At 40.2% G+C, this 27,082-nt stretch overlaps 2 protein-coding genes across 4 annotated transcripts in view; one reads left to right on the top strand and one right to left on the bottom strand.

The window, feature by feature from the left end:
* Positions 1-27,082, top strand: part of ARMC8 (armadillo repeat containing 8) — a 103,885-nt gene that overhangs the window by 71,355 nt on the left and 5,448 nt on the right. For all 3 annotated transcript variants that reach the window (XM_026497103.4, XM_026497106.4, XM_026497105.4), the window contains 8 exons: positions 5,898-5,980; positions 6,293-6,374; positions 9,797-9,883; positions 12,762-12,854; positions 15,638-15,787; positions 16,773-16,868; positions 21,647-21,742; positions 26,280-26,352. In XM_026497103.4, coding sequence (XP_026352888.1) covers positions 5,898-5,980; positions 6,293-6,374; positions 9,797-9,883; positions 12,762-12,854; positions 15,638-15,787; positions 16,773-16,868; positions 21,647-21,742; positions 26,280-26,352 — 760 coding nt within the window. The remainder of the gene's footprint in view (positions 1-5,897; positions 5,981-6,292; positions 6,375-9,796; positions 9,884-12,761; positions 12,855-15,637; positions 15,788-16,772; positions 16,869-21,646; positions 21,743-26,279; positions 26,353-27,082) is intronic.
* Positions 20,898-27,082, bottom strand: part of NME9 (NME/NM23 family member 9) — a 34,658-nt gene continuing 28,473 nt past the window's right edge. The window contains exon 11 of the mRNA XM_057315981.1: positions 20,898-21,099. Coding sequence (XP_057171964.1) covers positions 20,960-21,099 — 140 coding nt within the window. The 3' untranslated portion in view covers positions 20,898-20,959. The remainder of the gene's footprint in view (positions 21,100-27,082) is intronic.

Genomic DNA, 27,082 nt, shown 5'->3' with positions numbered 1-27,082 from the left:
ACCAAATAAGCTGGTTGTACATGCTTATCTCACTCTAGCATCTACCTTGTTATCTCATAACCCCTCCTCTTCCTCCCCAGCCTCTACCCTGTTTCTGAAACCAGTCTCTTTTTTTTAATAATATTTTTTTATTGTATTATGTCAGTCACCATACAGTACATCCCTGGTTTTTGATGTAAAGTTCCATGATTCATTAGTTGCATATAACACCCAGTGCACCATGCAATATGTGCCCTCCTTACTACCCATCACCAGCCTATCCCATTCCCCCACCCCCATCCCCTCTGAAGCCCTCAGTTTGTTTCTCAGAGTCCATAGTCTCTCATGCTTCATTCCCCCTTCTGAATCCCCCCGCCCTTTCTTTATCCCTTTCTTCTCCTACCTATCTTCCTAGTTCTTATGTTCCATAGATGAGAGAAATGATATGATAATTGTCTTTCTCTGCTTGACTTATTTCACTTAGCATTATCTCCTCCAGTGCCGTCCATGTTGCAGCAAATGTTGAGAAATCATTCTTTCTGATAGCTGAGTAATATTCCATTGTCTATATGGACCACATCTTCTGAAACCAGTCTCTTGACTGTATTGACAACAGACCTTGTGTTCATAGGGCTCATCAGCTTAAAAAAAGATGTTTTATGAGGGGCTGGACCTTAAATAGTTGGCTCCTGGTCAGAAAGACTCAAGTGTGTATCCTGGGACTCATCTACATTGACACTTACGAATCGAAAGGGTTGCCATCCACACCCAACAGGTGCAGTGTCCATTGTAGATCCTTTTTCCTTGCCAGACCTACTCTTTGTTCCTGACCTCCTTGTTCTGCATCCTGCCTGGCTGCTTAGTCTCTGCTGCTTTAACTAGACTTTCTGGATTTGCTACCTTATCTGTTTAGATCTTAGATCTGCCTCTTCTGACTTACAAAGTTTGATTCCAAGTCTTTACTCTTTCTAGCCAGTTCTCTCCTATCATCCTCTGTGAAGACTTTCTGGGAAACTTTCACAAAAGTCTACCTGGAATTAAATTGTATTTGCCTGGCCATTGTGCACATTAGTATAAATAGTTGACATTAAGAAAATGCCCACTTTACCATCCAACTCCCTTGACTCCAAGCCCACCCACTTTGAATTGTCTGAGAAGTTTCTTGACACCACTAAGAATCTGCCTGGTTTTTACATCCTCTGCTTGACCTGTGTTGATCAGAGTTCAAGGTCCAATCTGAAGTTGCTAGTACCTGGAAAATGCTTCATCCTCGGTCATGCTGGAAGAATAGTTGGACTTTGTTTTTAACTCTGACTCTTCCAAATTCTTCATGTGCTCTGAGGAACAGATGGTATATGACTTGGGCACAACTAAGGTATGAATCTGCTAGCGCTCATGGAGGGCTAGGGAATTCCCTTGTAAGCCAGGGCCATTTTCATCTAATTAACATTCCCGTGTGTGCCATGAACCTTAGGTTATCTGGGTTCTGCATTTTCCCCATGACCCTCTAGGCTTACTGCCCTTTTCTCTCACAGGTCATACATAGGGTTCTCCTGCCCCAATGGCAGGGGCCTCAGATCCTCTTCTACCTCTGCAAGAGCTACAATATCAGAGAAAAAAGCTTAGCAAAAGCATGTAGTCACGAAGACTGAAGACACCAGCAGAGAGAAAGCATAACTACTGGTCCATTGACCTAAAACTTGGTCAGTTTATGATGCAGCATTTTTCTGTGATTTAATTCTGTAGTTAAATTTACAACCCAGGCCCCTAGAAGAGCAGAGAAAGAGAAATGGCGCCTCCACTCTGAAGATTCAGTCCACCACTTACACTCCCGGCCAGGCACAGTGTGTGTAACAGAGGGCCTACTGGCCCGCCTTTCCTTCTTTCTTTCTTCTTTCTTTCCTTCCTTCCTTCCTTTTTTTTTTTTTTTTTTTTTTAGAACAAATTCAACAAGCCATGCCGCAGGGTATATTTGCTGAACTATGGCTGAGGAATCTCCAGCCAAAACCATAAGGCAGAACAACTTCAAGCTTCACTTGACATCGCTCTTATATTCTGGAAAGACCTAAGATGCTTTATAGGGGCTAGTACTTGGCTCTCTATCATTATCAAGGCTTTGTAGCACAGTGCTGGGGCTGTTGAAAGGCACCACGGAGAACATGTTTTATTGTGGTTGGCTTTCTGACCCAGGTCTAAAAAGTTATCTGATGCTCTGTTAGACCTTCAGTGGGTCAAAGATCTATGGCAACAGCCACTGCCAACTCCTTTTCAGCTGACATGAAAGTTTTTCTCTGAATGTGATTCCAGACCTTTCTCTGCGTCATAATCACATTTGTATATCTTTATTTTGGTCAGTGTATTCACTATACTGCTCCTTTTATCCCTGCTTAGATGGTCTCAAGAATACAAAACCACAGTTTGATCTTGTTGCTCATTCACATAGCCTTTCAAGATACCTTTTTGGATTGGAATCCTAGGTTCACATTCTGATTTTGCATTATTTTCACCCTTTTTCTCCCAGGCTGGTATCTTGATGGAGAAGGTGGACCAGTCATTCTAGTAGTGGGCTTTTCAGGGTTACTAAAGCCCCTCCACAACAAGTTTGGATACAAATCCAGGCCTCCTACTTGCAGACATTTTGATAGACTGTAACCTAAGAAGGGTCACCTTGTGCCAGAAAGAGAAAATAGCTCCAATTAGTCCTACTGTTTTATATCCTAAATCAGGGGAAAGGTTTATCAGCCAATTTATAGCTATTCTCCAACTCTAAAATACCAGCCACCACACCCCCAGGAAACTTAAAGCATGAAGCTCTGCTCTAATGTTATAATGATTGGCTGCTAACATAGTTCTCCACTATCGCCTGGCCTAAGCCTCAGTATTCTGTGGGATGGTCATTAATGGCCGTTTCCCAGCCATTCTGAGAATAGATGTTTTTCCCACTTACCTTTGTAGACACTTAATTCACTCTGTCTGCCTTAAGCCCTATGGCCCCTGTCATTCCTAAAGTGCTTTTGCTACCATTGATTCAAGTGCCATAGCACTCATTCAGTTAATTGCACTTGCTTAACCTACACTGTAAGTTTGGTGGGAACAAGGGCTTTCTCCCTCACCATTTTATCTTCAAGTTTTAAAGCTGTGCCTAGCGTTCAGTGGGCGCTCAGATATTCACTGAATAAGTAAATGTGGGCATGTAAATAGGAACTGTGCCCTATTTGCCCTTAGACTTGCCTGCTCCCTAATTTTTGACCCCTTATCTAACTAGACCTGTACTATCTCGTCTCTTCTACTCTATCTTCCCATATTGCTTCTGAATAACGTGATAGTTTTGCCCAGACAAACATGATTTTCATTTACATGCTGATTACAAATGATTGGAGGTAGAATAATCATTGCTCTATCCCTTCATTTTACTGAAGGCCCAGGGAGGTCAAGTGAGTCAGGATTATAGAGCAAATCTATATGCCTAATGATTGCTACTCTTGTCCTGTCCCCTGGCAGATTTACATCTTTCGTTGGATGTGGTCAATAAACATTATCCAGAAGCTTCTTTAAATTCTTGCCCATGCCCAGGTTTCCTAAGCACCTGGAGCCAGTCTAATAGCATTTCTCAGCTCTTGGAGAGTAATCTTGGGTTCCCACCTCCCACCACCACCACTTTATTCTTGGAATAAAGAATTTTAGATTAGGGAATATCAAGCTGATTTTAAAGTCCCAGCAGTGTCATATATGTCAAGTGAGATATGAGCGGAGCCTTGAGACATGCGTCCATTTAAGGAAGGGAAGGGGTGAGAGGACTATAGCTTAAAGAGGTTAAATTTAGGGCACTCTGTCTTTTAAGTTGAGGTGAAAGTAGGCAGTGGGGCAGGGCAAGAAGGATCCAACAGGATGGGCAGAATAAAGATGCAAGAAAGAGGTATGAAAAGTAGTTTCTGTATCAAGGCGGAAGGGCTTTGAGCTTGAAGTACCCAACTTCAGCAAAGAGTGAAGAAGAGAAATATGGAGACATACTAGTGAGAAGAAGGAAGTTGAGACAACTTGTGTCCGAGGAAGAAAGCAAGGCCCCTGCAAAAATGAGGTAGGCACAGAGGGACTTAGGGCATGAGGTGGTGGGAGAATTTGAAGTAGGAAGTAACCATCCTGGGAGCTAGGGGACGCTTGTGCAGATGAGTGCAGGGCTGGTGGAGCAGCAGTGATGGTCCCGCCAAGGTGGGATGGCATAAACTGAGAGCAGGCTGCCAGGTTTGGTGACTTCCACTGTAGTATCAGTGGTTTGAACAGGAATGTGTGGTAGGAGAACAGTGAATCGGGGAATCTCTACTAAGTGAGCAAAGCATACAGGTCAGGGAGCAAGGTCTGTAAGGGTCAAGAGTAGATAAACAGGAGCTAAGGGGCTAAAAGACAGGACTGAGTGATGTGCATAAAGGTAAGGGTGAGATTAGGCTTGGTCTGGGGAGAGGAGTAGATCAATATGTAAGTTTTCTTTTGTCACTTTGGAACCTGCAAATCACTATATAAAAATTACCATTCCTACCCTATAGCTAAAGTGTGGCTCCATGTTCTTAATAGTTGATATTTTTCTCCCCATCACTGTTAATTTCAGCAGTGTGTTTTAGCTTCCCATTTGACTTGACCATCTGGAGATTTCCCACCCTTTCCTGTTCTGAAGTCTGCCTTCTAACTCCTTTCATTTTAGTCTAGGTCAGTGATCTTCAGCCTTGGCTGCACACTGGACTCTACCTGAGGAGCTTTAAAAAAAAAAAAAAAAAAAAGTGGGTGCCTGAAACCCACTCCACAGAATCTGATTTAATTGGCCTGGGATTTTTTTTTTTTTTCAAGCTACCCAGGTGCTCTTCCCACGTGTTCTCCCAGCTAGGTGTTTTCCAGGTGGAAGTAATGACTCCCATTAACGTGTCACTCATGTTGGGGACTACCCTGTGAACACAGGAGTACTTCTCTAACTAGGGTCGTATTACAAGCATGGCCAAGTATCAGGACTCTGGAGTCAGATGCCTGGGCTCCTCTTTGCTTTGTGATCCCAGGCAAGCTCTGTATCATCTAGAACCTTCAGTTTCCTAATAGGCTGATGAGAATAATCATAATAATGCCTGCAAAAGGGTTAAATCAGATAATGTAATATGCTTATTAGCACAACGCCCAGCACATAGATGTACTTAACAAATGTTAGTTATTTTGTTAACATTCTGGCTGTGATTGTATTAGCTTTTTTTCTAATAGGTGGTTTTTCCGTAGGACCACACAAGTTAAGCTTAATTTCTTCCACACAGTATGTATTTTGTATCTATACATTGCTTAATGAAGGACAATTGTAGGCTATCTTGTTTTTAAATTAAAAAAAAACTTTGTGACCGTAGTGATTACATGTAACAGGACTTAGTGTTAACAGTAAAAAGATGGCAAGGGTTACTTTTCTAAATATTTAGCATGGTTTCCATTTGCTTGGTAAGAAAATAGCCACTGGGTGGCTCTGTCAGAAACCCACAGATTTCATTTCATAAGGGGCTGAGTGTGAAACGTGACTTTTCTAGACTCTCACTCTGGCAGGAACCTGCCCAATGATAATTCAGTTACATCTTTTACTTTTTCTCAGTACTGTTCATGTGACACCTCTGCAATATTTATGCTATGTAGTTATTGTTTTAAGTATTTTAAAAAATAAACAAAGAAACATAATCTGCCCCTTCATGCCTTTCATTCAATCTGACAAGTCCTTAGTGGGTAGTCCTTCCTTTTGGATGAACTGTCTGCCCCTACAACAAAATGATTATTCCAGATGTAAAAACTCTTGCTAAAAACAACATTAAACTTTTAATGGATGTTAACATACTTGCATTTACAAGCAGTGAAATTTGTCCTCTTTGTGTTGTTATTTATGCAGCATTAACCTTTTTCTCCAGATCATTGAGACTGAAAATATGATGGACCGAATTGTGACTGGCTTGTCTGAGTCTAGTGTCAAGGTGCGGTTAGCTGCCGTCAGGTATGAGCTTTAAATGGTCTGAATAAAAACCCTTTGCCGTGTGTTTAACCTGTTTCCTTTCCGGACCTTCACCAAGTAAGCGCAGAATCCAAATGTTACTCGAAAGTATTCTCAGGTGAACTTATGCAGTGTATAACATCATTTAGCAGAGAAGCTAGCCTGGAAAGCCCATGAAGTCCCGAAGTAGTTGAATTAACACTTTCTATAGATATACTTGAAGTGCGTATTAGTAATTACTGAAATTCCAAGCAGTGTGTTTGAAAAGTAAAAGTTTTGGCTTCTTTTGAAGCTAATTTTGATTATTCTTTGTAGATGTTTGCACAGTTTATCTAGATCTGTGCAGCAGCTTCGAACCAGTTTCCAGGATCACGCTGTGTGGAAACCTTTAATGAAGGTAAGAAGAAAGCAAGTAGCACCCATTCCCACAGAGCCTTTATAGTGAGCCGAGGTGCTGACAGCACTCCTGGTCTAGGAGTATGACTGGTTTTGTGTGAAGGATTTTGGATATTTATCTCCTCAGTTCTGATGTTTTAAGCATCTTTAGATCTGCAGAACGTGTTTCCAAGGTCAGCATCTCAAGCGTGACAGGGAAGCAGATGCCTAGTTTTCTTTTATTAAATAAAACTTTACTCATCTGATCCCCTGTGTGTTTGGTATTACACTTTAGGCTTCATCCAGAGTCTTTAATTTTTAGTTATAGAAAGGAAAGGAATCAGTCATTTAGGGGGTATAACATGTTCTTAATCTTTTGGCAGTTCCTGGGTATTTTTTACCACAATGTTATCTCTTATTTCTCTACACGAAAATAACTTCTTCGGTATTATGTCTTTCCTTCAGGGCCAAAAAAAAAAAAAAAAGTGGTTTAGGTCAAATAAATCTGAATCAAGACTTAGATGAGGTGTTAGGTTGCTGCTAATATTATCCCCAGATACATTACAGAACCGTGGGTCAACTTGGTCTCCATTTTTTTTTTAAGTGATCATACACACCTTGCGTTTAATCAACAGAAATTTTTATTTAAGGTTTTCGTTTTGGTTTTTGGTTTTCATTACCTACTGTGAAAACCTCTTAGGTACAGTGAGGCTACCAGAATTTTTTTACTACAGAGCACTTGCCCTCATCTTAAAGCTTCAGGTTACAGTATAGGCATCATTGTGGCAGAAAATAGTCAGAGAAGGCTTCAGGCAAGAATAATATGAAGTGGGCTTTGAAGGAAAAAGGAAGGCAGGAAGATTTTTCAGAGAGAGGAATAGCATGAGCAAAAATACTACATATGGTCCATGAAGGAAGCATAAGGATGTCTTCATGACTATAATAGAAGGGGTGTGGGGTATGATCACTGGGGGAAAGAGCTAGACCAGTGCTCTCTTTAGGAAAGCTATTTTGCTATGGGCACTCTTTCTTGTTTTAGATCACACCTTTTGCATAGCAATGTAATCTCGATTTATTGATTCTGTTCATTCAAGATTTTTTAAAATGCTTCCTAGTTCCCAAAATAACTTCCAAACATTTCATCTGGAGCCATTTTCTCTAATTGCTCAGCTCAGTACCCCTGTATCATATGAATCAGAAATGGGGCAACATATTGTTTCTAGCTAGTTCTACCTAGACACAAGTTTAGTGATCAGTCTAGAAGGATTTTGTACACTTGGGTACATGTGAGTATAGTTACTATCAAACTACTACTTTGTTGCACAGAGTATAATACTAAAAGCTTGAGCTTGGAAGTAAATCAGTGATTTATTTCGGATACCTTTAGGTTTCTCTTAGTTTAAGGCTGTTTGCATGTTTATTGATTTTTTTACCCTTTTGCTTTGCCATGTTTTCAACTATTGGTTAGCAAACTACAGAAAAGTAGGCATTAGATTTTAATTAAAAATTTTATTTGTGAGTATTTTTTTCCTTATTTTGGTGAAATTCTATTTGGTCAGTGTTAGATGTCAGCTTCTGAGTTTCAGTGTTATATCTTATACCGTGTTGAGTAAATGCTTTTAAAATTTTCGTAGAATCTATTCTATTTTAGTTTATCATTAAGTGTTATCTCATTTGAAAATAAAACTTAATAAAAGCACACTAATCTCTATGTAACAAGAAGTAGTATTTTTAAAGTGAATTGTATTAAGCAAAGCAATGTTTTAAAGCCTTGGTAGGCACTCACTTATTTCAAACAATGATTCTAAATAGTATAATTTTGGAAAATGATTATTTTTCTTAATTCACATTCATTGAGCACCCCTTTTGTGCAGTGCCGTTCAGTTGACATGGGCCAGAATAAATTAGACCATAGATAGATTAGTCCGTCAAGAAGCTTAGATTTGTTAATAGAAAAAGAGATTGGCATGGCTGCACAAAGAATTTGAATAGTAGATAGTAATAAGGGTCCCAGGAGAGGTCACAAACAAAAGGCTGGGGATATTCAGTGGAGGATAGAATGACTTCTGACTGAAGGGCTTCAAAGAGGCTTCTGGAATGGGGATGGCCTTAAAAAATGGGTAGGTTTTGTACCTGAGGGATGAAGGGCAATGGAAGGGAAGGGTTATATGATCTCAGAGGGAGTTGTGGGAAACACAGATGTCAGGATGCATAGTATATGAAATTTGATCTTTGTCAATTAGCTGACAGTTTACAGGAGAGTTAAAATACAGGACAACTATTTCTGTTTTGTAATTCTTGCTTATTCTTAACTTGGGAACTTCAGACTTGATTTAGCTGAAGAAAGCAGGTCATACATTGAACTCTGAAGTTTTTTGTGATGATCCATTTCCAGTTTGTATAACAAGAGTTTCTAAGATTCCTTTTGGGATCATGAGTCTGATCCTGATCTGATCCCAAATGCACAGGATTTCGTTGACGTGGATATTGCATATAAGTGGCAGTGTTTATGAAGGCTTCACTCTTAGAAACAACAGGTTCTGATAATAGCTAATGGTGACTCACATTTGTCATTGTGCTATGTTGTCTTCTGAGTTGAGAGTCCATGGCAGTTAGTTTGCTATATACCTACTATGTGCCTGATGATAACAATTACAACAATAAATTACCTTTGTAAAAACTTTATAGCCATTACCGTGTGCCAGTTACTGTTCTAAAATCTTTTCATATCTTAATTCTTACAACAATACCATCATCCCTATTTTATAGCCAAGGAATTCATACACTTCATGTTTGAGCTGAAATTTGCATTCAGGAAGTCTGTGTTCTTTACTCCCATGTTATATTGCTTCCCTTAACATTCACCATATCACATTTAATCTTAAAAATTCCTGTCAAGGAGGTGCTGTTTTCTTCAATTCAGAGACTCAAAGAAATATGCTCAAGTTCTGGGAACCAGGGCTGTGATTCCAGTGCTGAAAATCAGTCCCCACAGTGTAGTAGCTTGACTCATCCCTGCTTTTGGTCAGACAAGTCCTTCTAGAGACACACATCAGAACGTTTCAGGCTCTGGGGCAATTTGTGGTTTCATAAGTGGCCTCATATGATGGAGTAAATTGAACTAACTTGTCCTAAAGCAGTCCCACGGTATTCACACTTTTCGTATAGAGCACCCCCTCCCTGACTTATGTGTTTATCTCTTTCTGTGCAGCACCTCCCATCCTGGCAGTGGGGCTGTAGCTTCTCCAGCAAGATAGGTGTGAGGGCCTTAGTCATAATTAGAGCACCAGGTAAAGTTTGACATGATCACAAGTGGATCTTTCCTAACTATCCGATATGAAAAGTCAAGTTGAAAGATAAATTGTTTTTGGTTCTCCTTTGTTCTTATGATCTCACCTCCATCGTTCCAAACCATTAATAGCATCCCTTTTTTAAATTCCATAGGTTTTACAAAATGCACCAGATGAAATCCTAGTAGTAGCATCTTCCATGCTATGTAATCTTCTTCTTGAATTTTCTCCAAGCAAAGAGGTTAGTATTGATTTTCTCTTCCCAGACTTTGCCCAGTCTACCTAGAGCTTAGTCAAATAATTTTCACAGGTTGACTTTGAAATTTTAGGATTGGAGTGTAAAAACTACTGTGGGGGGTGCCTGGGTGACTCAGTCAGTTAAGTGTCTGACTCTTGGTTTCGGCTGAGGTCATGATCTCAGGATCATGGGATCCAGCCCCGTGTTGGGCTCCACACTCAGCAAGGAGTCTGCTTGAGATTCTCTCCTCCCTCTGCCCTTCCCCCTGGCTCATTCTCTCTCTCAAATAAATAAATAAATCTTTTAAAAAAACAAAACTACTTCTGAATTGTTTGGGGGGGTGTGCAAATAAAATCATTTTAAAATGTGATTTAATTTCCTATTCTCCCTTTTCTGCCTGGCATATGCAACTTATTTAAAAGATATTTTAGCTCTCCGTTAATCTAAACTGCCTACAACTACAAATGTGATTACAAAAGTAATAGATTATTTTCAAAATGTATATACTAAAGAATAAATTAAGGGTCAATTTTTTAAACCAGGATTGTAAATCATTCCAGGGAGATAACTGCTGGCATTGGAATATCATCTTTTTACCTTTTTTTCCCCCCCAGGGAGAGAGAGGGAGGGTGAGGGGAAGGGCAGACAGAGAGGGAGAGAGACAATCTTAAGCAGGCTCCACGCTGATCATGGAGCCCGACGTGGGGCTCAGTCTCACACCCCTGAGCCAAACCTGAGCCAAAATCAAGAGTCAGATGCTTAACTGACTGTGCCACCCAGGTGCCCCAGGAAAATTATCTTTTTAATATTTAATGTTAGTGGTAGTTGTTTGGGTAGGGATTACATGTGGAAATACTTTTTCCCTTTTATACGTTTTACACGTTATTTGAGCATGTATTGTCTTTATACTGGGGAAAACTACAATAAGCTTTAATAAAGGAGACAAGGGAACCTTATAGAGTTAGTTTCATCATGTTAAAATATCTCTGGTCTGCCTAATTGTGAGCTGAGGTTTAGACACTATCCTTTATTTAGTAGTTCCAATTTTGTTGAATTTCCTTTCAGCATAGTAACACCTGTAGGCTTCTGACTGGTAATTAGGAAGGCATTTAGTAACAAGATGGAGGTTCAGAGACAGTTATTCAACAAGCAAAAATCTTGGAACATAAGGGGAGAGACTGGTAGTTACTCTGAAGGAAGAGAAGGTCTAGACAGGATGCCAGAGTTTCCATCTGTTTTCCTCTGCTCCAGTGGTGGGGGTCTTGGCATGACGATGATCTGGTTGCAGTGAGTACTATACCATTCATCATCCGAACAGCACTTGTATTCCCTCAGATCCACTTTCAGCATATATAGATAGTTAGAAGTAAGGTAGATGAGCGCAGGCGTAGGGTCAATAATATGATTTTTTTTATATTAAAAATAAACTGGATCCTGAACTGGAAGAGAAGGAAATGCTATAAAAGCACCTATTAGGCAGTTGACAAAATTGGCATATGCTATAGATTTGATAAAAGTATTGTTTTAATGTTAACCTCTCTGAATTTGGTAACTGTTCTGTGATTCTAAGAGAATATCCTTGTTCTTAGGAAATACACATTGAAGTATTAAGGGTAAAGGGGCATGACGTATATGCTCTACTTTCAAATGGTTCAGAAAAAGATGAATAATGTGGATATGGGCCTACAGAAGGAGAGAGAGAACGATAAATACGGCAAAATGTTAGTAATTGTTTAATCTGGGTAAAGAATATGTGGTGGAAGCACCTTATATTATTCTTGCTACTTCATAAGTTTAAACTTACTTCACAATAAAAAACAAAACAGGAGGTGGGAAGAAGGGCCGAATGGATGAAGGGAAAGGGAGATACAGGCTTCCAGTTATGGAATGAATAGTTCTTGGGAATAACAGGGATTGCAGTAGCGCTGTATGGTGATACAGGGTAGCTGCACTTGTGGGGAGCACAGCATAATGTATAAACCTATCAAATCATTACGTTGTACATCTGGAACTAATGTAACATTGTGTGTCAACTATACTCAAAAAAAATTTAAAAAGAAACAAAACCAATTTGTACAAGTAGAGGAATGTGTATCCTTCTTCAGAATGTCTTCTTGAAAGTCACTGCCCTTTTTCTTCCTATGTAAGTCTGAATTGCTTAAGACAGTTCTAGAGTCCACTTGACAGGGGGCCTTTTAAGCATTCATTGGTGACAGTAGATCAGTCCTCAAAGGTGTGAATTTTTTAGAAATTATCAAACCCTGTTTTCAGCCAAGGATCATAAATAAAATGAGTAGTCAGGCTAAAGCATGCTATTTTAGGGGTAGAATGTGATAGGACTATAAAAGTATACAGCTGTTTTGCTTGTATGATTGATAGGTAGTCCTGAAAGTAGTTCTAAAAGATGGATTCTGCAGCATGTTTGGAATAACATTGACAGTTTGGAAAGAAGACATTTTGGTTATGTCAGTTTCATGTAAACCAGCCATGTTGTCATAGTCCCAGCTTGTGAAGAACACATGGGATACACCCGTGCACCACACAGGTGCACTCAAAAGACAGAACGAGAGTGTGGAATTAGATAGTGGAATCATAAGGGCATGTGCAAAACGTACAGAAATTAGGACAGCTCCTGAGTCTTTCAGAGCTACAAAGAAAAGAGAAATGATTGGGACGATTTTGGTTTTTGAATTTGTGGGAGACCTCATTGTTCTTGCCCTTCTTGTGGTAGTATTTATGTCCACCTCAGTCCCTGCTTTGCGAAAGTTACCTGGAATTGGGTGAGAGTAAGAAGGAAATCATAAGCAGAGTGCCAGGGTTTATGCACATTTAGTCAAAAACCTGACTTTAAAACTGTGCTTTTTTTCCTTTCCAATCACAGCCAATTTTAGAATCTGGAGCTGTAGAACTACTTTGTGGATTAACCCAAAGTGAAAATCCTGCTTTGCGAGTGAATGGAATTTGGGCTTTAATGGTATGTTTTACTCTTTTATATAAGTCGTCATGTGTAAAGGGGATGGGGCTGTTATCAGAGTTAAAACTAAAGAATATGTTATTTGAAATGTCTGAAATTTGCTTTTTAATAAATGTCACTATTTTGGCCCAGTTTTCTAATGACCTCAGACCTAGAAGACTTAGTATTCATTCAGCTTTTGGATTTGAATATAAGCAAGTTGTGTGACCACTGTGTGCCACAGTTCTCCTGTTTATTATCAAGAAAAGCAGACAGGTGTTAAAATTGGACATCTACTTTGGGAAAAAACAAATTTTCCTCATCATGAATATAGTGATAACCTGCCTAGAGCTACCTGCTTGACAGAGTCTTTTCATGTCTCCTGTGCTCTTTGTAACAATTCTGAAATAAGCTAGGGAGTATTCATATTTTACAGATGAGTAAACTAAGCATAGAGTGATTAAATAACTTGCCCAATGCAACAGAATTGATGCATATTTGCTTAATAATTCCTTAAAATTTTCGAGTAAATAATTTATAATAATCTAAATTATAAAACTATATAATTATGAAGTCAAAACTATATAACAAGATTTATTAAAATACATTGAAATTAAAATTTACATGGATTTCTTCAAATATAATTATAGTAGTTATAGTTTAATTACTATGTACCAGACGCTAAGCAATGTGTTTATCTCTAATTGTTATCTCTAATTCTTATTTTAAGTTATATTGGTTTATATCCACCTCACAATTGGGAATCTGGGACTTAGAGGGTAGATGAATCATCCAAGATGTCACAGCTAAAAAGTGATGACAGTGGGTTCTGAACCTGATTCAAAGTCGTATTCTTTTCCCTATTCTGAGTATATCTGCTGTCTTTTCACACAAACTTTGGGATAGAAATAATCATCTAAGAAAGTACCAAATCCAGTAGTTTCTGTTATTTTTCTCCTAAACTTTGTGTTAGCTTTTAGCACTCCTCTTTCTTGAAACTCTTTCCCAGGACTTAATTTTTTTTTAACCTCACTTTCTACCTAGCCCCCTTTTCAGCCTCCTTCTCAGGGAATATTTCCCCAGTTTCAATTCCCAGTTTCCAATTTCCTTTACACTTCAGTTTCAGGGACTTCATCTACTCTCATGGTTTCAGCTCCCCTTAATAGAAGTTACTTTGAAATATACACACCCAGACGTAATTGTTCCCTACTCCCCAGGTCTATCACTTAAATGGCGTGTGAGACTTCATTTGAGGCCTCCCTGACATGTACAATTTTGTTGTTGAAAATTGAACTTATCATCCCACTTCTCAAATCCATATTAACTATCGTATTCTCATCAGTTACCATATAACCAGCTGCTTTCTTCTCTGTCCACCAAGTATAAAGCCCTGGAATCATTTGCGGGTTGGGTCTCTTGACACCAGCCCAGTCAGTACTCTTTCTCTCTGCCATGCTGCCTCACATTATTAGGTAACTTGATCTTTTGCATGTTTTAGCTCCTTAATTTTAGAAATAAGGCTGGGGGCGCCTGAGTGGCTCAATCTGTTAAGCGTCCAACTCTTGATTTCGGCTCAGGTCATGAGCTCAGGGTCGTGAGATTGAGCCCCACCTCGGGCTCTGTGCTCAGGGAGGAATCTGCTTCAGATTCTCTCTCCCTGTCCCTCTACCCCTCCCTCCATTCGCACTTGCCTTTTCTCTCTCTCTCTCAAATAAATAAATAGAATCTTAAAAAAAAAAAAAAAGTTCCTGTAGGGCAATAACCACATATTATAGTAAGCCTCTAGTTTACAAAAGATTTTTATACCAAAAGTTGATTTATGAGTTATTTGGCATTTGCTGTGTTTTTGTTTTCTTCAGACATGGTATTATAGCTTCAGGTTAAGCTGGGGTAATCCATAATGTGTCCAGGAAGGAGAAAAAGAAGCAAAAAAGATACCAGCCATCTGGGGTTGCTAGTAGCTTGGATACACCTCCTACCTTGGAGAGCTTCCTGTGTAATGTAGACCTGCCTTATCAGCACCTAGCATAGCATTGTGAATACAATAGGTGTTTCAGTGCCAGTAAAGTTAACAAAACCCACTACTTATTTTCACCCATAATAAGGGAGTGCTTTTTAGTCATTCTCAAAATGGGTGGCACAGGATAGTTACTAGTAGTAATTTTGTTATTAAAGTACACAGAAGGTGGGGTGCCTGGGTGGCTTAGTGGGTTAAGCATCTGACTCTTGATCTCAGCTCAGGTCTTAATCTCAGGGTCGTGAGTTCAAGCCCCACATTGGGCTCCACACTGGGTGTGGAGCCTACTTAAAAAAAAAAATAGTGCACAGAAGGCAACTTGAAAACCAGAAACATTTCTGAAAAGTAACCAAGCTCATAGATACAGATAACAGATCAGTGGTTGCCAGAGGCAGGGAATGGGAGGTGGGAGAAATGGGTGAATTGTTTTTTCATTTGGGTTTTTTTGGGGGGCGGAGGTTGTTTGTTTGCTTTATTTTTTTTTTTCAGTTTAAATAAATTAATAATTTTTTAAAAGAAACAGTAGATTTTGAATTTATTGGACAATCTTAAGACACTGAAATGCTCATATCAGTAAGTGGTCCTATTCCTTACACAGGAGTATATATAGGATTGATAGTTACCTTTCTCTTGACAGAATTATAGGTAATTAACGGGAATCAGAAAAATAATGTGACTTAAGTTATCTGCAGCTTTTGTTTGTACTTTGAAAATTGTCAGTTACTATCAAATATAATTTAATAAAGCAAATTAAACATTATTTTTGAAATTTCTTTAATCCTTTCAGAATATGGCCTTTCAGGCTGAACAAAAAATAAAAGCAGATATTTTACGAAGCTTGAGTACTGAACAGCTGTTCCGGTTATTATCAGATTCAGATTTGAATGTGCTGATGAAAACATTGGGACTTCTTAGAAATCTCCTCTCTACTCGGCCTGTAAGTAAAATCATCCAGGTTTCCACATTAGCTGCCCCTGCATATGCAGTGCAAAACATTGCCCTCCCTCACTTCTCCCATCAACATCTGCCCAGAAGTGTGGTTCAAATGCTGTCCCTTCCCAGAGAACTGAGAAGTTGATATCTAGACCTGTCACCTTCATAGGTGATCTGGGAGCTGCTTTACCATAGAGCCACCTGACCCTCCACTCCTGCACTGCCTGTCCTGTCTCCCTCTCCTTACTCCATGCTGGATATGAGCTTGCCTTGATTTGTTACTTTATTCTTACTTGATTTGCTGGCTAGAATGGGCTTTCTCTTATGCCTAAATCACTTACCCCTGGGGCCACTTCTTCTTTCCCTCTAGAGAATCCTTCTTAATGTTATTCCATGGACTAATCCCCACGCTGCCAACATTTACTGGACTGACCTCTGAAGATGTCAGTGTAGGGAACGGTGGGTATATATCAAAGCAGGAGAGGCTGAGCCTTTTTTCTGGGGTCCCTCTTGTTGTTCCCTGAGCAACAGTGTCAGTGGCCTTCAGATAAATGAAGAAACGGGTGGTTCCTTTGTGCCTCAATTGTTTTCTGAGCCTTCTTTGTACATTTGTACCCCAGGGTATTAGTAAATCTGTGCCATATTTTCCATGTCTCTGGCTTCTCCCCATTCCCCATCCATTTTTAAAGGTCCTTTTTCTTTAATATCTTTGGGCTTGAGGATCCCCAGTAATTGTTTTTCTGTATTCTATCAGGCCAAGTCTATGTTGTTTTTACACTTCAGGTCATAAATACACACACACAGAAGGCAAAATGCAGTTTTATGCTATAATAAACACTATTCTTTGGCCTCTAGTTCTGTGTGCAATGGTGTTCTCTTTCAGGCAGTTGCGCGTTATGTTGTTTAACTTAGAAGCTTTCTGTTCCTTTTTATGATCTTTTTCTTTGTTTCCCCAGATGATAACTGTGGATTTCCCATTGTTTTTACAGCATATAGATAAAATAATGAGTACTCATGGAAAGCAGATTATGCAAGCTGTCACCCTTATTCTGGAAGGGGAGCATAACATTGAGGTCAAAGAGCAGGTATGTGTTCCCCCCTTTTTTTTAACTCATTTTTTCCCCCTGAGGAATATCTTCTGAGTGTGAATACCAAGAAGGATCTTCATTAGGAGTCTCCTGAAATATTCAGATCTGCCAAGGACAGAGTGCTGAGATGGAAGGTGCTATAGAGACAAGAAAGGTTTGAGGAGAATGATCCTCCACCACCCCTGATTCTTCTCCCAGAATAGAAGAAAATATTACCAGAATCTATAGTTTCACCCTCTGTGTCATGCACTGTAGACACTGTCCCTGTCTCCATAGGGATACCACCTTTGATCATCCTAGACTGAGTCCACTCTCTCAGAGTCGTCATTTCCAGCTCTCTATATCCGCCATGCTCTGAACTCAAATTCCTGCAACACCCTGATAAAATAATCCCTTATGCTGGAGTCATTTTTCGTTTTTTTATTCTAATGTATCCCTATTCTTTATTCCTATCCCATACCTCTACTTTCTGTTGTCTTTCAGTAGGGCAGGTGTAGAATAGGCATCAAAATACAGAGGCTATGCATTCATCAGGGGATAGTTTTAGAATTACTTTTCTGTATTTTCTTGGATTTATTATAGTTTTTTTAACATAGTATTTGTTTTGTCATAAAAAGAAAGGTCACCCACAAACTTTAATTTCTAATACAAGATCTGAGGCAATGGTAATGTTCAACTTTCTGACATAGATGTTGGCTACATGATGTGTTTACTTTCAAAATTCATTGAGCTGTATACTTATATGTGTGGAGGAGCCTTCCCCAAGGTCATCAGTGGGAAGTTGAACCTAGAGCCTAACTGCAGGCCCATGCTCTGCATTCTCTGTGTTCCTGAGTTAGAGTGATTCGGCAGACTTCAGAAGAACAGACCGGGAAGTAAGAGTGGTAGGATGTAAGAGCTGTAATTGAATTTGTGAGCAAAAAAGGCAAAAGATTTGACATAGTGGTTTTAAGATGGACATTTTAGTGATTTCTCTTAAAATTCAATAATAACCATGTTTTCTGTTGAACAAAAATTTAACATAGAAAAACTGTAATCTCAGACATCACTAAAACTAGGTTGAACATGATCCATTACTGGAACATAGCAATAAAGAAGAATGCATTGCTCAAAATAAACTATTCTACCTGGGGGTGCCTGGGTGACTTAGTCGGTTTAGTGTCTAACTCTTGATCTCGGCTCAGGTCTCAATGTCACGGTGGTGAGTTCAAGCCACACGTCAGGCTCCACACCCAGCTATTTTACTTAAACTATTTTACCTGAAGAGCATAGGAATTTTTTTCTGTGAAGACAGCTCACCTAGATAGAATTCCACTAACTTGAAAAGTGAAGCAAGGCAAAAAGGTGAGGCAAGATTTGGATGAGGGCAAAAAAGAAAGGCCAACGACAATAATATGTTCTGACAGGACTCAAATTATACTCTTTCATACAGATTTTGGTAATGGTGCAGAAGTAAGTGATGATGGGGAGGCTTAAACTGTCTGGTTGTTAGCTGGAAGTTTAATTCTTCTCAGACACTTCTGATAGTTCAGCTTTTTTTTCCCTTGAGGTTTATTGACATACAATAAGCTACACATATTTAAAATATATACTGTGATATGTTGACATACGTATATACCATGAAATGATCACCACAGTCAAGGTAGTGAACATGGCTATCACTGTCCTTATAATTGGGAAAAAGACAATATGTCCATTGTTACCAGACTTATTCAGCAGCGTACTGGAATTGCTATCAAGTGCACTAAGACAAGAAAAAGAAATAAAAGGCATAGAAATTGGAAAAGAAGAAATAAGACTATTTCCAGACAACATGAATGCCTATGTAGAAAATGCCATGGGCTCATCAGAAAAAGCTAGACTAATCAGTGAATAAGCCAAGGCCACAAGATAGAAAAATCAATTGTATTTTTAATATACTAGCATGAACAAGTAGAATTTGAAATTTTAAAAACAGTACCATTTATAGTAGCTCAGAAAAAATGAAATACTTATGGATAAATCTCACAAAATATGTGCAGGAGCTCTGTGCTGAAAACTAAAAAACACTGATAATGAAAGAAATCAAAGACCTAAATAAAATGGAGAGATACACCGTATTAAAATGTCATTATGTACTATCCTTTACATATGATGTTGGATTTGATTTACTGAAATTTGTTAAGGAATGTTTCCTATCTATATTCATGAGAGATACAGATGTATAGTTTTCTTGTGATGTCCTTGTTTGGTTTTGATATTGATATTTGATTATTGAGATAATGCTTGCCTCAGGGAATGAGAAGAAGGTATTCCCTCCTTAGTTTTCTCTAAGAATTTATGAAGCATAAGACATTGGTATTCTTTCTTTCTTAAATTTGGTAGAATATACTAGTGAAGCCATCTGGAACCTGGTGTTTCTTTGTGGAAAGGTGTTTAGCTAAATTCTGTTTCTTTTATGGAAATAGGAGTACGCAGGTTATTGATTTCTTCTTGAGTCAGCTTTGGTATTTTGTGTCCTTCAAGAATTTGTCCATTTCATCTTTTTCAAATTTATTAACATAAAATAGTTCATAATATTCTCATTATCTTTTGAAGTCTGTAGTATTCTTAGCAGTATCCCTTCTTTTGTTCTTTATATTGATAATTCCTTTTTCCCTCATCAGTCTGGCTAGAGGTTTATCAGGTGTTTTTTTTGTTTTGTTTTGTTTTTTAATCTTTTCAGAGGAGCAGCTTTTGGTTTCATTGATATTTTTCCCCCTGTTACTTTTCTATTTTTCTATTTCAGGGATTGGCAAACTATTTCCACAAAGGGCAAGATAGATATTTTAAGTTTTGTAGGGCATTCAGGCTCTGTGGCAACTACTGGACTGTGCTGTGCTAGCCTGAAAGCAGCTCTAGACAATACGTAAGCAAGTAGGCATGGCCATCTCCCAGTAACATTCTGTTTACCCAACGGAGTGGGTTGGACTTGTTCCACAGGCCATAATTTACCTATCCCTACTCTATCATTGATTTCCAGTTGTTAACATGAATGTGTGTGTGAGTGTGGACGTGTGTGTGTTAGTGTAGCTTTTCTCTCTGCTCGCTAGCTTATATGTTAAATTGGCTTGGCCCAAGAACTAATTGATCTCTCTAACATTTTTACAATAAGGGTTGGGGGTTTTAAAACAGAACTGTAGCTCAGCTGCCATGCTGTTCAAGCCTGAGGATGCATGGGTATATTCTAACACTCCAAGAAGGGGAATCACTTGACTGTCTTGCTGAGAAAGCCTATTCTCAGAAATATTTCATGAAATCCCCCTCATATTGTCTTAGTGGGTAAGAGAGGGGTAGCTCTTCCCTAGATGAGGCTAAAAATGTTTGCCACTCTGGACTTACTTCCTAATCAGTGTATTAGTCTAGGAAGAATAAGACCACACACTCTTTACATCTGAGGCTTTAGGCCATAGTAAGAAAACAATCTTGTCAATTAGCTATAATCTGCAAGCTTAATTAAGTCTACCAACAGAAAGGTTAAGTTTGGAGAAAATTACTTGAATTTAGACCCCATTCCCACTTCTCATCACTTTCTTTGAGTGCTTACTGTGTTCCAGGACTCAGTGTCGCTTCCTCCAAGAAGCCTTCCCTGACCTTTGCAGTGTTAAGCAAGTGCACTTCATGCTTTCTCTGTCCTGTTTTTTCTCTGTCACGCCACAGTGAATTGTAATTGTGTGACCACTTCACAGTTAGATAGTGTGTCTTATTCCTGTCTGACCCTCATGCCCTGCAGAGTGCATGCACGTTGTAGGTGCTCAGTAAATGTTCGTTGAATTGCAGAGACTAACACTGGCTCAGTAACCTTTCCATAGTCCTTTCACCTTTTCTCTGAACATTGCCCTCCTGCTGGTCTGGCTGTGAGATTCCCAACAGCTAACAAGAAAGTCCCCCCAGTACCAGTGTGGTGGTTATTTTCAAATTACACTGTCCTGCCAAATGGCACAGGCTCCCTCCAGTCTCATTAAGCCAAGCTCGACTAAGCTCCTTCACATGTTTTCCTTACCTTTTTGTTCCACTAATCAAGTTTGAAAAAGTCAAGAAGTCCATGGGGCGCCTGGGTGGCTCAGTCGTTAAGCGTCTGCCTTCGGCTCAGGGCGTGATCCCGGCATTCTGGGATCGAGCCCCACATCAGGCTCCTCTGCTGGGAGCCTGCTTCTTCCTCTCCAACTCGCCCTGCTTGTGTTCCCTCTCTCGCTGGCTGTCTCTCTCTCTGTCAAATAAATAAATAAAATCTTTAAAAAAAAAGAAAAAAAAAAAAGTCAAGAAGTCCTAAATGCACATGGCTAGTGGACTAGGATCCAGGCCTTCCCCCAGAAGGTCATGAGCTCAGGAGCAAGAAGCATTTGGAGGGAGAGGGAGGGAAGTTGCAGCACCTTTGATGCTTCCACCAAAGAGACTGTGTTTTTGAAGAAACCTGGTTGGGTTAGTAACAAGAGCTTCTCTTAGAAATGAAATAATAACAATTCACATTTTCACTTTGACTGATGTGTATAAGACATGGCTGCCTTTACCCAGTGATGGCTTATGCCCCAAAAGAAAGTACTGAAATGTTTGGGTTTTCTTTTGCCTAAGGTGGACTTTTGTTAAGTGTGGTTACTTTTGTTGGCCGTATTGTCAAGAAATAAGAAATCAGAACATTCAGAGTGGAACCTGTGAGAATCCATGTACTTCAGGTGGAAAGTGCCCAAGTTCTTGAGAGAGCTTGCATCTGGGGACTTCAGAGCTTTCCTGATCACCGGCTCTTTGTTCTTTTCCAGACACTGTGCATCTTAGCCAACATAGCAGATGGGACAACAGCAAAAGAACTTATTATGACCAATGATGACATCCTGCAGAAAATCAAGTATTACATGGTAGGCCTTTGTCCCTTTCACTGCTCTGTAGTAGCTGCATTAAAAGGCTCAAAACAAATTGTGCAGAGATTTAAACAAAGAACAGACTACTGTGTAACAGATTCAAGGAACCATCATCCTGAAGAAAAAGATGCAGACACGAAGGCCTTGAAGCCTGTGCCATTTGGGCAGTATTACCACCCATTCATCACCCCACTCCCTGCCTTTGTCGTCTCCTGATGACCTCCTTCTTAATCAGTGAAGACTTGGGCTCTTGGTTTTCTTTCAGTGTGTCCACATCCCTGTCTTCCCTCTCAAGGCTTCTATCTGAAGTCCATGACTGCTTAAGCCTCTAGTACCTCTGGCACTTGTTCTTTGACCTGTTTGCTTGAAAACACAATCTGCTACCTACTTGCAAACACCTCAGCCACCTCCTGCCACGGCCATCTCATGGATCTTGTCATCACCAGAAACTGCCCATTGCCAAATCTGGCAGTCTTTTCATTCTGTCAGTGTCTCCTAGCAAAACCCTAGTTGTGGGTGAACCTGCCTTCTTTTTGCCTGCCTGTCAGAGTCAGCAACTGCAGAGAAAGGCACAGAACCAGGCTGACTGGTTTCATATTAATTTCAGCACTGCCTACTACCCCCTTGTGACTGTTCAGCAAGCTGACCCCTCCCTTCTCATTCTTTAAACCTTACCTTTTCTCTACCTCGTCACTCTTAGTGGTGACCTCACCTTTTGTTTTATTAAGAGAATAGGAGCCACAGTCTTTCAGTGGCTCTCTGTTGCACCTTGAATAACATCCTTATCCCCCTTGTGATGGCCTTTGAAGTCCTGCATGGCCCGACTCATCCGTGTCCCCAACTCCTCTCATTCCCCTTTCCTTTGTTCATGACACTGACCTCCTGTTCCTTGAAAAGGCTGTGCATGTTCTTTCCTGCCTCAGGACCTTTACACATTCTGGTTCATCTTTCTGGAACACTTTTCTCTCCACTCCTTCATGGCATGCCTTCTCACCTCTCAGATCTGACCTCAGCTGACACTTCCTTGTGGGCTCTTATCTATGTGGGTTATTCTTTGTTACTGCATTCTGTTCCCTTCAGAGCAGTAGCTCAGTTATAGTGATACATATGTGTTTGGGTGCCTGAGTGTAAGTTCCATGAGGGCAGAGTTCCATGTGTTTTGTGCACATTTGTATATCTGTCACCTTGGACAATGCCTGGCATTTAATATGTGCTTAGTAAATATTTATTGAATGAAAACCTTACCGCTGTGCCACCCAGGCGCCCCTGAATGAAAACCTTACCGCTTCTATCAGGAACTCCCTTATCTTTCCAATACCAGATCCACATAGCATCTCTAATGTTTTCAGAGTTACTCTTGATTTCCCATATATCCACTGAGATATACCTATTTCTTTTTTTTTTTTTTTTAAGATTTTTTATTATATTAGTCACCATACAGTACATCCCCGGTTTCTGATGTAAAGTTCGATGATTCATTAGTTGCGTATAACACCCAGTGCACCATGCAATACGTGCCTTCCTTACTACCCATCACCGGTCTATCCCATTCCCCCACCCCCCTCCCCTCTGAGGCCCTCAGTTTGTTTCTCATAGTCCATAGTCTCTCATGAGAGATATACCTATTTCTGTGCTGCTTTTCATAGCCAGACTTCTTAAAAGCATCTTCTGCACATGCTATCTCCTTCCTCACCTCTTAATTCATTCTAACCCATTTCATCTGGCCTCCACTGTCATCACTCAACTGAAACTTCTCTGCTTAAGGTCACCAGTGACCTCCATGATGCCAAATACAAAGGACCATTTTCTCTTCTAATCTCACCTCAGATACAGCAGGCTTCAACACAGCTGACCATTTCCTCCTCCTGGAAACATTCCTTTCTCTTGGCTTTCAATACACTGTCCCTCCCGGCTTAGCCCTAGCCCCTCTTCTTTTCTTTCCTACATGCTCTCCTGAGGTTTGTGATCTTTGTTGCACGATGGCATTTTCCAGGGAGCTTTCAAGGATGGTTGCCTTGTCCCTTTCCTTTCAAGATTCTGATTTAATAGGTCTGGGTTATAGCCTAGGCATCAGGATTTTTAAAAGTTCCCCAAGCAGGGTTCCTAGGTGGCTCATTCGGTTAAACGTCTGCCTTCAACTCAGGACATGATCCCAGGGTCCTTGGACGGAGCCCCGCAACAGGCTCCACGCTCAGCAGGGAGTCTGCTTCTCCTTCTGCCTTTGCCCCTCCTCCCACTCGTTCTCTCAATGTCTCTCTCTCTCTCTCTCCCTCAAATAAATAAAATCTTAAAAATATATATATGTAAAAGTTCCCCAGGCAGTTCTTATGTACAGCTAGAGTTGAGAACCACTGGTTTAGGAGAATCTCATCCAGTTCCATGGCTTTTACTATCATCTCTATGCTTTTTTTGGTTTCTGGGTTCGATAAATAGAATATGCATTACAGTATTTACACTTTCCATAGTATCAATAATAGAAAACACAACCACAGTAATGGTTACTGGCTTTCAAAAGCCATGACAACAAGCTTTCATGATGGTACTTGCAGCTCTACAGATGTTCATTCTTTCTTAATGGGGGGTAGAGGGTAGAGGAGCAAGGTAAGAGGGTCACATGGAGGGTATACTTCCAGACTTGTCTCCTGAACTCTGCACTCCTCTATCCTCCTGCCTACTTTACATCTCCATGCACCTGTCTCATGCTTCCTGAAGTTGATATTTAAAAATGAATTCTTAAGTATCTCCCCTAAACCTAAATCTCTTCTCTCCTATTCTTTCCTGCCTCAGTGCAGTGGTTCTGCTGTCTGTCCTGTTGCTCAAACCTGGGAGTCAAACTTGATCTTTCACCTTATTAATCCAATTTATTAGCAGGTCCTGCCAGCGCTTCCTCCAGACCTGATCTGGATTCTGTTCACTTCTTTCTATCACCACAGCCCTCACCCTGGACCAAGCCATAGCATCTCATGCCTGATTGACCATAATAGCCTCCTAGACACCTCTGCACTGTCACTCCAATCCATTCAGCCCAGGTGACCTTCTAGAAATGTAAATCAGATCTTCACTTTCCACGGCTTAAATCTTTCAGGAGCTTCCTATCAACTCAGAAATCTAAAGTCCTTTCTCTAGGGCCCACAAAGGCCCACAATTTGGCCACACCTGCTTCCCTGAACTAATGTTGCTCCACTTTGCCTTCTCCATATGCATGAGCCCTACAGCTCCTTCTTACCTCAGACCTTTTCAGGAACTTTTCCTTCCTTTCAGTGCCCCAAGGCGCTTGCTCTTTGCACAGCTGGCACCTTCCTATCCTGTAAGTCTCTGCTTAAATGTTGGCTCCTTCACAGAGATCTTTTCTGTGCTCTCTACCTAAATCATGTTCCCACCCCTCCACTCTCCAGTTTTCTCCACAGCAATTTGTTTCCTCCAAAAAATACTTATTGAATGAACTTATGCATTGTAAACACTTATTTTTGTACTTTGTATAAGTTCATTTATTCAACAGATACCTGTTCATGACCTGAGGCCAAGAGCAAATGATAAATTTTGTTCCATCTTGTCTTTGTGGAGCCTGAACTGGGCATCTCTTTAAAAGTCTTGGCAGGTAAAAGGAAGAAAAGAATCACCAGCCATAGAATTCTAGTCAAGGAAGCCATGTCCACTTCTTGTCTGTGCATGGTTGAAATATAGTCCTACAGGGCAAAATAAGTCCATCTCATCATTCAAGAAACTATTGAGCATATTATGCCACTGATATTTCCCTAGATATTCATGTTATTTAAAAGTACTGGGGACTTTTTTTTAATTGACCTATAGGAAAATCATCTGTAGAGATTGTTTTACTATTAGGAGGAAGCACTCCATATGGCTAAATAATCTAACTTAAACAAAAGTGGTTGTACTTTCAGTACATAAAGAAAAATAAGAATTGTGCCTGATAGCCTGGCCTGAGATGGCTGGTGGGAATATGATGAGAATTGTGTTTCAGAAGAATAGGAGGCTCCTTATCAACAGTAGAAACATTAGATGAATCAAGTAAAGACAGGTTTTGGGGGACAACCCCCCAAATAAGAGTAATTTGAATCAGGTAATCAATAGCTGGATACCAAGGGCACATTCATCCAATTTATTGTCCACTCGTGACCTGAAAGTTTCTTGGTGTAGATTACGCATAGCTTACGTCTAAAGCGTAGACCTGTCCTATGCCAGTTTGTGTGCATGGATAGAGTGATAAATTGCAAACTACAGTTATAGCCCTAGAGGTGTTTTATTTGGCCTGTCAGAGGGTTTCTAAAATGTGAATGTGAATGTTTTTGGCAAGTCTTCACTCCCCAGTTTACCAGATTTCCCACCATTCTCCCTTGTCTTTAGCACAACCCATTTACCCATTAGTGCTAACTTTGTGGCCCCTCAAGACATTTGAGTTTGATTGTCCTGCTTCACACTTGGAGCCTATCGGAATTGCCTATGGTATGTTGTCAAAAAAAATTCCTCAAATCAGATTACCCCCGTATTTGTTTTCTTTTTCTCCATCAAATAGGGGCATTCACATGTGAAACTGCAGCTTGCCGCTATGTTTTGTATATCAAACCTCATATGGAATGAAGAGGAAGGTAAGAGATTGGTGAGATCTGTATTGAGGAAAATTATGGGAGGGAAGGCAGCAGATGTCCCTGAGATCCTAGGTGTAGGCATCACGCAGTGGGTCCCGAGCATCCAGCCGAGTCACCTTGGTATGAGAATCCACGGGACTAGCCAGAGTCAGCTAGACTGCTAACACTGAGCCCCACCTTGGAGTCAGCACTGCAGCAGATTACAGAGGATGGGCTTAAAGGAGACCCTAGAGAAATAAGTGGCAGTCCATGCCCTCGAGAGAGCTGAGGAGGAGGTTGGGGCAATGTACTTGAAGAAGATGAGAGGTGGAAGCAGATGGGCAGATTGGTCTTTCACTGTGTGCAGAGGAAGCACATGTAAGGATTATAGGCATGTAAGCGTAATGGAGAAGAGGGTGTCTTGGTGAGAAATGAGAAATACAGTGTGACTAGTGAGACAGCCAGTCTGTAAGGTGGCCGCTGTGGATCGGAGGTTCTCCACCTTGACTGCATATTAGAGTCACCTGAGGATTTTTGCACCAGACCAGTTTAATCAGAATTTCGGGCGGGGGGGGGGGGGGGGTGGGCATAAGTTTTTTGTTTTGGCTTTTTTTAATTCCCCCAGGTGATTCCAATGTATAGCCAATGTAGCAAACGTGGAAGAGCAGTGGTTCTCAGTGCTGGGCTGACTGCATGAGAATCACCTCAGGAACTTTTTAAAATGCAGATTTCTGGTTTTTACACCTAGAGA

The sequence above is a fragment of the Ursus arctos genome, unplaced genomic scaffold (genome assembly GCF_023065955.2).
Source record: "Ursus arctos isolate Adak ecotype North America unplaced genomic scaffold, UrsArc2.0 scaffold_20, whole genome shotgun sequence".
NCBI classification, from domain to species: Eukaryota; Metazoa; Chordata; class Mammalia; order Carnivora; family Ursidae; genus Ursus; species Ursus arctos.
Note: the sequence above shows the minus strand (reverse complement) of the source record. Positions and strands in the feature narration are given on the sequence as shown.